The following is a 12369-nucleotide window of genomic DNA, read 5'->3' as shown; positions in this document are numbered from 1 at the left end:
AGCGTTTCCCCTCTGCATCAAACCGTTGACAGGAAGGAAGCTCTTACTTCACAGCTCCAAAACATGCCACTTGAAATGTTTATACAGTCGGTTTAACCTCCGCACACAGACTGCGGAAAGGCAGCAGAATAGTGGCACATGCCGAGCTTAAATAGACTTAAAAAGACTTAAATGATCCCTTTTTTCAGATATACATAGAATATTATTTTAAACTGTGATCTATCTGCCAGCGGCTCAGTGAGTTTTTAACTCTTTCACATAAAGACAAAAACACAAGCTTCCGCAGACGTGTCATTACGGTAGAAAACGGCTAAAAGTAACAGACATGGAAGTTTACAATGATGTAGAGGCCTGTCAGGCAAAACCAGTGGCTGTCCAGCTGTGACAGATGAATAGCCAATTATAAGCAACATCCATTTCAGCAAGACTTGCTGCATGATTATTAAAGCAAAAGCACAATAAAATATTGGTTGGCTACAGATCTGCTCACAATGTGTCAAATTATTAGCACAATGATGTCTTTAGGGTAAAAGAAATTCACTTAAACACATTGCTGGTGGAGTGGTAAAACTAGTGTACAGAGAAATATCTGTAAACATTTGCCTGCTGGTTGAGCCTGAAATCCAGCGTTGGTCCTCATTGAGTGAGAAGGGTTGTAAACCAAATCCTCTGGTTAGTACACAGTCGTGTAGTAGGCAGTGACCTCCTGCTGGGTTCTCTTGGTCTGTTTCAGGAGGATAGTGGTGCAAACCAAGGCAATGATCTGTCATGCAGACACAGAGGGAGGAGGGGAAGTAAAGAGCAGGGATGGGACAAAGCGGTGTGGGTGACCCATATGCTTCCTGAATCTCATCTCCACCAGGATTACACCAGCCACACAATTCTAGTTACCAGCCCATAACACCCATCATCATGCAGCTACACACTGAGAAGCTTGAGCAGAATAAAAGAAAATTATTTAAACTTATGAGGAAGAAGTAGACACTTAAGGTAAAATCCAACCCTGGATATGTTTTTTAACTGTCTATATATCTGCATCTCTAGAAAAAAGAACCTCGACCTCAGAAGAAGCTATAAATATATATTTTGTTTATATTGATGGGACAGCAAAAAACAATCACTTTCCGATCATGTCGGACTTTAAAGTGGTCGTTATGCAAACTTTTAGGTTCATAATTGTATTTAAAATAGGTTTATGTGGTTCAATTTGCAGAAAACACTGCACATTGCTGCAGCTCATTTGACGCGGTGTGTTGAGCTCTCTCCCTTTCAGCGGCTGTGGCTCAGAGCGGTCGCCTGCCAATCGGAAGGTTGGTGGTTCAATCAAAGTGTCCTTGGGCACGACACTGAACCCCGAGTTGCGCTGTCTGTTTCTGATGAGCAGATGTCACCTAGTACAGCAGCCTTGGCCATAGAATGAATAAGTGTGAATGGTTCCTGTACTATGTATAAGCAGTGGATTCAGGGTGGATTTTTCCTATAAGGGAGCTGATGACAGTGCAGTGACCATGCAGAGAAAAGAGAATGGATAGAAACATAAATGTGCATTTTCGATGCCAGAGTTGTGGAATAAAATCAAGGCCGCATGAAATTAAGAGTGAAAACCAGCAAGAGCACACTAAGACTGAGCCACAGGGATGTTGGCCATAGAGAGAGGGGTGAAGAAGACTGGGTCCTGGTCAGGGTAGGAGGAGACAAATTCACACTGAGACGGTTGAGGGTTAGCCATGACCGAAGTGGAGTGAGTCAGGATTATGTACTGAGGAGATGAGACAGACTGACGGATCTTTTTATTGAGTGTTGTGCTGCAAATCAGAGCTATGATCTTTTAAAAACCAATGATGGGGGGAGAATGGGGGGGAAAGTGAAGAAAAAGCATTTTAAAACAAAGGGTGAGGGGTAATAGCAGAGGGATTAAAATGGACATTTACTTTATGAACAACATTAAGCAAGAAACTCAATGGAGCTGGGATATATTTTATTTTTTTACAAATATAAGACTCACTTTTCCTTCAGTCAGTTTTGACTCATTTGATGCTAATTAAAAGCCGGATAGTTTTACATGACGTGCTGTTGTATGCTGTGTAGAGCATGTTTGAAGGCTCATTAGTTTGGTTTTTTTTAGGCATGACGTGTTTTAAAGCACTTTAACAATGAACAGCAGGAGTTGTATTGAAGACGGCTCAGACTTCGGTTTCACTTTGGCCCAATCCCATTTCTTATTTTTACCCCTACCCCTTGTTTTGGGCATGCCCCTTGCTTTTTGATTGGCCCCTTGGTACCGATTACAAGGAGTAGTGGGTTAAATCTTCCTCTATGGAATAGGACAACCCCGATTCGTCACCTCGTCTCTGAAAACCGTGCAACCAATTTCTAAACCGGCGTTATTTGGAGAAACTAAGCAGATATTGGATGTACATGGTAACTTTCTCGCCTGAAAAATATAATAAACTTAAAGTGACATTGGTCAAAAAAAATTATTTTTTCACCGGTGGCAGACTTGTTGGACGTGCAACACGGCAAACCGGAATATGCTGTTTACATGACCTGGATCAAATTTTGAATATTTGAATTCATGTTCTGAATAACAGTGGAATATTGGTGTGCATGTTAATGTTGTGAGTGATGCAAAAATACATTTGCCAGTGATTATCTTAACTGCATACTACTCCAGTGATGAGCCATTTTAAGTTTAATGTCAAGTACTTAAGTCGACTAATCGAGAAAAACAAATCAGTAGATAATTGTTGACAAAAATAATCGTTAAGGGCAGCCCTAGTGTATATTAGTTCTACTTAACTGTTATTACTATTATAAAACCCCAAATCAATGAGCCACTGGTGTATGCAAATTCATTATTTTGTTGGTCAATAACCTTGTAAAATCATTTTTGGTCCAGCCTATTTGAGCCAAAATATTAACACCATGTAAGGGTAGAAATGTGCAGCATGCACTTCATTAGCTTACCAAAAGAACTCCCGTTCCGACAAAGATGCCCATCACCAGTGGCGTGCTGCTGTCAAAGGCACCCAGGATCTTCTGAGGACAGGTCTGTGGGAAGACAGAGTCAGGACAGCTGTTATACGGGGGCTAACCCAGACTCTACATCTTTATTCAAAGTGCTTAGTTTCTTGGCAACAACTTACAGGCTGCTTGATCTGCTCCCAAAACCCATCTGCTTTGGGACAGGTGTGTTGGACCATCTCGATCAACACGACCCCGGTCAATCCACAGCAATGAAGCTACAGGGGACGGAGATGAAGGGAGATTAGGAACATTCAAATCATCCAATGTTCATGTTTGAGATTTCTTTGTATATTTTACACAATTTATTCATATAATCTCATAGTTGTCTTTTTTTTAATAAATATATATATATATATATATATATATATATATATATATAAAAAATTTTTATCAAAGTGAAATGGAAGGAAATAAAGTTTGTGATTACCATTTTGTGGATGAATGTGAGAGTGGCACCAATGATCGGGTCTCCGCTATTCAAATACAGAGCATACAGGCTACTGTAGAACTCCACAGTGCGTAGTCCAACCTTTAATAAACACAGTGTTATGATCATAAATATAGGGTATTTACTGATTTATGATTGGACTAGTTTTTCATCATTTTTGTGTGTGTGCCTTCTTTTCCATTTGCCTCTTACTTACTGGTATAAGCAACCACTCCAACAGCAATTTCAGCTATTGCCAGAATGGTCAGAAGCATGGAGAACTGAAAGAAGAAAATTATAGTGAATTATCTTCTTAATGCTACAGGTAAATGAGCGGATGAACACAAACATAACACTTTTCTCCATCTCCTATGCATCAAAAAAAGGATATGCAAATATATGCTTGTTTTGGTTTTAACCGGTAAGAAAAATGCTGAACATTTGTAAAAAAATAAGCAAAATTTTCCACTCTGTTATAAACCTCTACAAAAGAGTTGGTGGCTATCTTAAAAAAATGTTGAGTTAATCTCTTCATTTCTGGCCACTGAGCCATATAACTCTCAAAACTCTTAAGTATGATAATAAGGATTTAGAACAGACCGGAAAAGCAGAAGTTTCATTAACGAGTCCTAGAGAGGATGTCATTGGTGTCGGAGCCTGCCTCTGCTAATAGCACACAGGCTCTCTCCCTCCCGCCATTATGCTACAGTATGGAAACTAGGGGTGATGAAATATCGACTCAAACGTTATCGCAATGTCACGTTGCGCAATATTATATTGAAAGTGTTGCGATAAGTATGTAATACTGTTTGTTTTGTGGAGCGCTTCATCCCGTCTGTTGGCTGTGTGACTTAGTTGTGTTTGATTTAGAGCTCGCTTCAAACGCTATAATGATCCTTTCATTGGCCAGTTACCGCGGCACTTAAACACGTTAGTGCATGTAAGCGCATGGGTCCACTACATGACAAACCCTACGGAACGTGTGTGCATATTCCGACAGAGTGACAGTGTAAATGAAGAAATAGAGACGTAACTGAACGAATTAGAAAAGTGAAATGAACATTATCCTGTTATCTTTATTTTATACTGTACAATCAGAACAACTTGTCCTGTTCTGTACACATGGTCCTCATTTATTTATTGATGTCTTAGGGAGGGACATGTATTTACAGTTTAGATTAAGTATCATTTTAAATTGGAAAAGCAAACAAGTGATCTCAGTACAACAATCTACAGGCAACACACACGTTCTAACAGAAATGTGTGTTCAGCTGGTGTTATCTACTAGATAACTTAACACTTAGAAAAACTTAAACATAGTCTTCTGTCTCTTAAAGAAAGCAGTTGACCTTCTTAAAAGTGTGCCTTGACTTAGTAATTTAATTGCGTTATAAAAATGTTATTACCTTTTAGAAACAGACCCAGGAAATTTTTTTATAGGACCTGTAATGAGCTTGTGATTCCCATTTGATAAAGTAGTCCAACAGCGCTTTGGTTTCCTTGTCTCTTCATTTTAAAGTGCTCATATTATGCTTTTAGGCTTTTTTAACTTGCCTTTATTGTGTTATATATCTTTTTTGTGCACGTTAAAGGTTTACAAAAGGAAAAATCCCAATGTCCACCCCAAAGGAACTTTCCATCTCCAACAGAAAACACTGTTCCCAAACTACTCCAAACTGCTCTAGTGCAGTCCAGCCTTTACTTCTGTAACTACCATGCGTCACTTTGTAACACGTGTTATAATGCTTGCCTAGATACTAGCATGGCACGCCCTCATACTCTGCTTCTGATTCGCTAGTAGTGTTTAGCTAGCTACTGAATATGGGCGATACCAACAAAGATGGACTAGAAGTGTGATGCCTCACTCTGTTGCTAAAACAGAGAGCTCAACACACGGAGCCCTGTCTTAACGATCTAAATGCACAGCGTAAAGCGCATGGCACAGTTGTGTTGAGGGCATGTCCACATCCACTTTTGCTAGTTCCTTCCATCTTTGGCCGCTTATCCGGTGTCGGGTTCGCGGGGTCCAGCAGTGGATCTCAAACTTCCCTTTCCCGAGCCACATCAACCAGCTCCGACTGGGGGATCCGGAGGCGTTCGCAAGCCATGTTGGAGATATAATCCCTCCACCCAGTCCTGGGGCTTCTCCGAGGCCTCCTCCCAGCTGGACGTGCCTGGAACACCTCCCTAGGACGCCCCCCAGGAGGCATCCTAACCCGAAGCCTGAACCACCTCAAATGGCTCCTTTTGACGCGAAGGAGCAGCGGCTCTACTCCGAGCTCTCCACGGATGACTGAGCTTCTCACCCTATCTCTGAGGGAGACGTCAGCCACCCTGAGGAAACCCATGTCAGCTGCTTGTACCCTGGATCTCATTCTTTCGGTCATGGCCCAACCTCCTTGACCATGGGTGAGGGTAGGAACGAAAACTGACTGGTAGATCGAGAGGTTCGTCTTCTGGCTCAGCTCTTTTTGCCGCGCCGATTCCCCAACCAATCTCCTGCATCATTGTCCCCTCACTCGTAAACAGAACCGAGACTGTGGGTAGAGGTAAGCTCCACCAGATCTAATTTGTAGCGCTCCACCTCCTTAAGTTCCGGCTCTTTCCCCCCCAGAGAGGTGACATTCAATATCCCCAGAGCCAGCCTGGGTTTGGTCTGTCGAGGCCCCTGACCTCGCCCCGAGCGGTTCCTTTTACAGGTGGTGGGCCCATGGGACGGAGAAGGAGGTGCCACGTTGCTTTTTCGGGCTTTGCCCAGCCAGGTTCCATGGCAAAACCGGCCACCACTTTCTGACCGACGAGCCCTACAGACAGTGCCCCAGGCTTCCTCCGGGCAGGGTAGCTTCACCTCTTCCTCTGTGACTTATAGGGGTTTAAAAACTGTTCTTAGTCTGGACCCTCACCTGAAACCACTTTGCCATGGTAGACCCTACCAGGAGCCCCAAGCTAAAGACAACACATCCCTCAGGTTCATAGGGACACACAAACCTCTCCACCACAAGGAGTTTGACGGCAGAAAATAGATTACCATACGGCAAGAAATCACCTGAACACACCTCTAGCACGCCCATGGGCGCAAATATGTTCGCAGGTGCATTTGCTATTTAAACAACGTGGGCGCTGGACGGTCTTAAAATAGCAAAGACACTTGCATCAGACTTTGCGTCAGGCTTTGGGTCGGGCTGTGCACCGCGCTGCGCCGGGTGCAAGATAGGGCCCGCGGTGAAAAGGGGAGATGCAACAATGTGCGGTACAATTAAAATATGGTGTTTTTTTTAAATTAAACCATGTAAACCTATTGTGGTATAACCTCTAAATACCTAAACCTGAAAATATGCATAATATGAGCACTTTAAAAGAAAGGGATATACATATTGGTTCATGTGGTTTGTTGTGCTCCGTCTGCTTTCAGCCAGGTTTCGTGTTTCAGTCTTCTAAGCCGCCCGCAGCCATCAAAGAGCTGCTTAACTCACCCAGGTCATCTCCAATAACCAGTGCCTACTAATCACTGCTACATATCTTAGCCTTACATGTGTACTAATAACTCTTTGACTGTCTGACATTTATCCGTTGGTGAGGAGGCAGGGTGAGCATAGTAGTCAGGGCATTTTTTAAGGGAAATGGCCAAACTCTTCTATTCCGACATCCGTCATTTCATATCACGTTAACCATACAGCATGTTTTCTTGTAATTTAATAAAGATTCTATATTAAATATAACCACGTAGTAAAGCCTATGTTCATAAACTGTGTGAATGAAATACTACAAATTAAAAGCAATTAAGTATTTTCTCATTTTATTAAGAACTTTAGTGTGAAATGAACATAACCTGCAAGAATCCGGAAGTAAGTCAACTAAGTTACGTAAACGTTACCATGTTAATATTCAGTATTATGGTTTCTATATTGTCATATTGCACAGCCCTATTATTTAGACTTTGCATGCGCACAGGCCGACAAAACTTAAATAAAAGCCTTGGCTTTGTTGCCTTATGCAGAACTGAGAGAGCACCGGCGCACTGAATTACCTGATTACGTAGAAGTTATCCTGAGGTTGTTTGTCACATTTTCTGTTTGACATAACAGACAAAACTAAATATTGGCCATTTCCACAAATCAAAGCTTTTATCTTAAAGGTTGTTCAGATAATCACAAACTTAGATTTGCACTTCCTCCGTGAGGTGACAGTACTGTATGTCCATTGAGAAAGTCAGGCTGGTTCAATCGCACCCCAAGAAGCTACAAGGAATCAGGAAGTTCTCACCACTTGCAGAGCACATCTTTTCTCATTGCAGGCCCCGTAGTCTCCAAACACCACCACAATCAGCATCACTGAGCCGAGAGCAATCAGTACAGTCACAGCTGATAAATAAAATAAAAATAAAAGAGAGAGACACAGATACGGTATGTGATTAAATATATATTTGAGTGGAACATATCTTCGTGCTTTATTTTGGGGTGAAATGACTTATATACCGACCTATAACAAATGCACTTGAGTTGAGGTCCTGTATTTGAAAGATGCCTCTGGTGTTGTAGCTGAACCTCAGCAACAAGCCAAGAACCAGAAAGGCGAAGCCCAACAACTGCCAAACCACACAAATCAAGGTTAAACCATTTCTCATAACATGGTTTCACATAATAAAGTCTGTACATGGTTTTGGTCAGATGTCATATTTTCGGCAGAGCAGCTGAACATGAGTTTTTATTCACACTCTGTAATAACAGATGGGTTGTCAGTGCACCAAAATATCCTTTAAGAGAACAAAGTCACAGAATGAAACCAATTGTGGGACAGCTAGGTGAACACCTGGCAAACAACCAAAATACACTAAAACACAATGCAACAGTTGACAAGACAGTACATGAACAGCACAAAAGAGCAGGTTAAAACATAGTAATAAGTGTCACCTCTCTTTTGGTTTCCTTTCACCTTGTTGGTTGTTAAGACAGTATAGTAGTAATATATTAAGTATGTTAGAAAGTAGGTATTACATCTTTAAGCATTACAATAAACTAAAGTGGCTGTAGCATTAGTTGGTAGTCAGGAGAAACGAAACCGAACTAGAACCAACCGACAAACTCCATTTTCCTTTTTTTTTTCATGAGAACTTACAAAAAAGCCAGCAAATATTAATACACAATTTGGCAGCCTTACCGCAAAGATGAGGTTGAAAATGAAGAGGGTGTACTTGCAGAAGAGGCCACATCCATCGAGTGCCATGATGAAAAGTAGGATGTTCTGCTGCGTGTAACGTTACTTGTGAGGTCTGTGTAGGTGTGGACACGGTAAAAAAACAATTACCTCATCATTTTTGACGATATATTGTCAAACAAACAAAAAAAACATACACATACTACAAACACATGTAGCCTCCAAAAACTTCTTAGGGTTTTAATGTATATGTAAATGTCGTATTGAACAATTGGTAAAACGTTTAAACAGCTTAACAGAGCTCTTTCTTTTTAAATAGACCATCACTGAGTAATATGACAGCCATGCTACACACGATATTAGCTACAAATGCAAATACCTGGATTTGTTAACGCTTTTCGCGGTCTCTCTGCCCAGGCAGTCTGCGTGAAAAAAAAACATCTACAGGATCCACGTTTTCTAATGTTGCTGCGTGGTCTATATACAGCCCCAGTTTGCGTCATGTCCCACCACTTTGACCTCGCGCGGTTTTTCATTGGCTGCGAGGCGTGACTGACATGAGGTATGACCTATGAACAGGCGGTGGTTTACTGTGGGTGCGGGTGCAGAAGAACATGAAAAGGAAGAGTGAAACTTTAGGAAACGAGAGCTACGGAATGTTAAAGGCTGAGTAACATTGTTTTTGTAATGATTTGATGTGACACAATCACATACATATCAAATGAACTCAAAGACAAATATAGGGCCACATTAACATTGCAGCCCATATAAATTCTTTATTGTGCAGAAATAGGCTACATGTCAACAGAATAATGGACAATTTTGACTCAGCCCTGATGAGAACATAAAAAAGAAACAAATGGCAGGAAATGTTGTGTGCCATCTTTCCCTCCCCCTCTATCTAGATTGCACCAAGGACGGGGCTAGGTGGTGGGGGGTCACTTGGCTGCCTGTTCTGCCCATTGCTGCCATTTGGTAAATGGACATGAACAACACATTGTATGGAAACTGTGTACTTTGTTTTTTTAGGCCAGTTAAGAAGTAGAAACACATTAAACTCACTGTAGAGCACTTGTTGCTGTAAGAAATGAATAGTGTATTGCACTTTATTTTTGTTCTGTCTCCTCTTATCTGAAAACTGTGTACAGCAAGGTTTTCTTTGTTGAGGTTTGAGGCAAGCTTATCGTGAGGGCATTGCACATTATTTTTATACTGTTCTGTGACAAAAAACCTTCCAGACCCTTGTCACATGACCAATTTATATACATAATATACAACAAATCCACATTTTTGCCTTAAGAGCCCATAGAAAATGTGTATTGTATTTGGAAAAACAACAATTGAAAAAAATTTTAATTACTAATGAATGTGATGTTTTATTTATTTATTTATTTAGCAAAAATTGAATTGTGTTCTATCCAAAATGTACTGTACTATGTTTCTCTGGCCTCGCTCACACACCAACACACACACACACACACACACACACAAAGCCACACACACGTTACACATTTAACAGGATGCACTGCACCCTTGTAGTGGCCTACATACACTGTTTGAGTTATCAGGACTAGTACTTTCATGCAAAGTCTGGACTCCGGGCTCTGATGATTTACATATTCTCCTTGTCAACTCATTCAATAATAATAATAATGCATGTCATATGATTCTGTTAAATAAGGGGAAACTACTGTAATCAGAAAATGAAAGTGCCAACCCACCCACTTACACTTCCTCTGTATTTATTCATTCTTCTACCTCCACCACTAGTTATACACAGAACAGCAGTATTTAATGTGCAAATAACTTTTAAAAAAGCATTGAAAATAAACACAATTCACAAAAAAAAAATGCTATATAGTTCATATTTTTACTCTACAGATAGAAGCTACACATCTTTTGGTGGAGTAAATAGTTAATGATGTAACGTGTTTTTTCAGCAATGTTGGTCGGCAGTGAACATGTCACGTCATGCTCGCATGTGCTCGGAAAGTTTTGATGGTTACCGGGAAACTCAGTTAACACACAAATAAGTTGTTAACCCCGAGTGAAGACCTCAGCCAACCCTGCACACATCTACACTCACCTATAGGATTGTTAGGGAACACCATACCAATACTGTGTTTGACCCCCTTTCGCCTTCAGAACTGCTTTAATTCTACGTGGCGTTGATTCAACAAGGTGCTGAAAGCATTCTTTAGAAATGTTGGCCCACATTGATTGGATAGCACCTTGCATTGATGGAGGTTTGTGGGATGCACATCCAGGGCACAAAGCTCCCGTTCCACCACATCCCAAAGATCCTCTATTGGGTTGAGATCTGGTGACTAGGGGGGGGGGGGCATTTTAGTACAGTTAACTCATTGTCATGTTCAAGAAACCAATTTGAAATGATTTGAGCTTTGTGACATGGTCGTTGTTATACTGGTGTGCACAAATTAATTGTAAGCTACACAAAAAACACTAAAGGAGACATGCTACCAGTATATATGAGTGCTATATGACTGCTGGCTGTCTTTATATTAATTCTATGACACCTGCCTAGGGACTACAGAGCAAAATTAGTTATTTTTACTAATTCTGGCATGTTTACATTGTATACATGTGTATACATATATACTGCATACATATAGATAGATAGAAAGATAGATAGATAGACTACAGTAACTGTAGGAGGAACACAGTGCCGCTATGAAATACAGATGTTCCTACAGATACCACGGTGTATTTTCACCACCAAGATCTTTCCCTGACCTGTGAGGTCTGTGGCATGTGGGAAAGAGAGTAATGGCTTCTGCAAGCTCGCACTGCATCCTCCGTCAGTGTGGCCTCGTGGCGTGATGTGTGGAGTGACCCCACCTGTCGTCCATCATTGCAGGTTCAGTGGGTGGCGCAGAGACAGGTACCAAGAGACAGAGGTTGACAGAGTGAGTGACTCAGAGGGAGCAAAAAAAAAAAGCACACACACAATACACTACACCCTTAGCTTCTCATATGCATGCAAACACACACATTTACACATCGACAGTCGGCCTAAAGTGACAGCAGTCATCTTTTTTGTAGGCAGGCAGGTGAAGCGAGAATACATTGCAGATTTTTTCACATATGTGTGTGTGTATTTGTGTGTGTGTGTGTGTGTGTGTGAGAGAGAGGCAGCAAATACAGCATTATAAGATAAGATAATAAGATAATTTTTTTATTAGTCCCCAATGGGGAAATTACTGCACTACACTCTGTGTACACACTTTTGTTAGTACTCACACACAGGCCTGAAATACACACACATGCTCAGGACCTATACATGCACTATACATGGAGAGATGTCAGAGTGAGTGGGCTGGCAGCTGAACCAGTGCCCTGAGCGGTCGGGGGGTACGGTGCCTTGCTCAAGGGCACCTGGCAGTGCCCAGGAGGTGAACTGGCATCTCTCCAGCCACCAATCCACGCTCCCAACTTTTTGGGTCCATACGGGGGTGACCCTCCGGTTCCCAACCCAACTCCCTATGGACTGAGCTACTGCCACCCCATTGCTCTCTATAATGTATTCCCCTATCTCTCTCAGTTAGTGCACCTTTGCAACTATAACCTTTCTACTCAACAGCAGCCGAATGTGATTAGTGTTGCTTTTTTATGAAGTATGTGACAACGTTTTGTCAAGAGAGTAGAGATCTTTCTTCTATCAAGATGGAAATGTCCTTCCCTTCAGGCGCTCTGTCATGTAAGACCCACCAGGGGGCGCAAAAAGATAAAAAAAAAAAAAA

At 41.4% G+C, this 12369-nt stretch overlaps 1 protein-coding gene across 1 annotated transcript; it reads right to left on the bottom strand.

Moving 5' to 3' along the window:
• Positions 1 to 396: 396 nt before the first annotated feature.
• zgc:65811 (uncharacterized protein LOC393524 homolog) lies at positions 397 to 9234 on the bottom strand. The gene is given in 9 exon segments (XM_034894951.1): positions 397 to 763; positions 2968 to 3051; positions 3147 to 3242; positions 3455 to 3556; positions 3661 to 3735; positions 7718 to 7815; positions 7934 to 8039; positions 8612 to 8723; positions 8988 to 9234. Coding segments are annotated over 8 exon segments (717 nt in total). The 5' UTR covers positions 8678 to 8723; positions 8988 to 9234; the 3' UTR covers positions 397 to 673.
• Positions 9235 to 12369: the final 3135 nt, after the last annotated feature.

This window comes from Etheostoma cragini, chromosome 15 (genome assembly GCF_013103735.1).
Source record: "Etheostoma cragini isolate CJK2018 chromosome 15, CSU_Ecrag_1.0, whole genome shotgun sequence".
In the NCBI taxonomy this organism is placed as follows: Eukaryota; Metazoa; Chordata; class Actinopteri; order Perciformes; family Percidae; genus Etheostoma; species Etheostoma cragini.
Note: the sequence above shows the minus strand (reverse complement) of the source record. Positions and strands in the feature narration are given on the sequence as shown.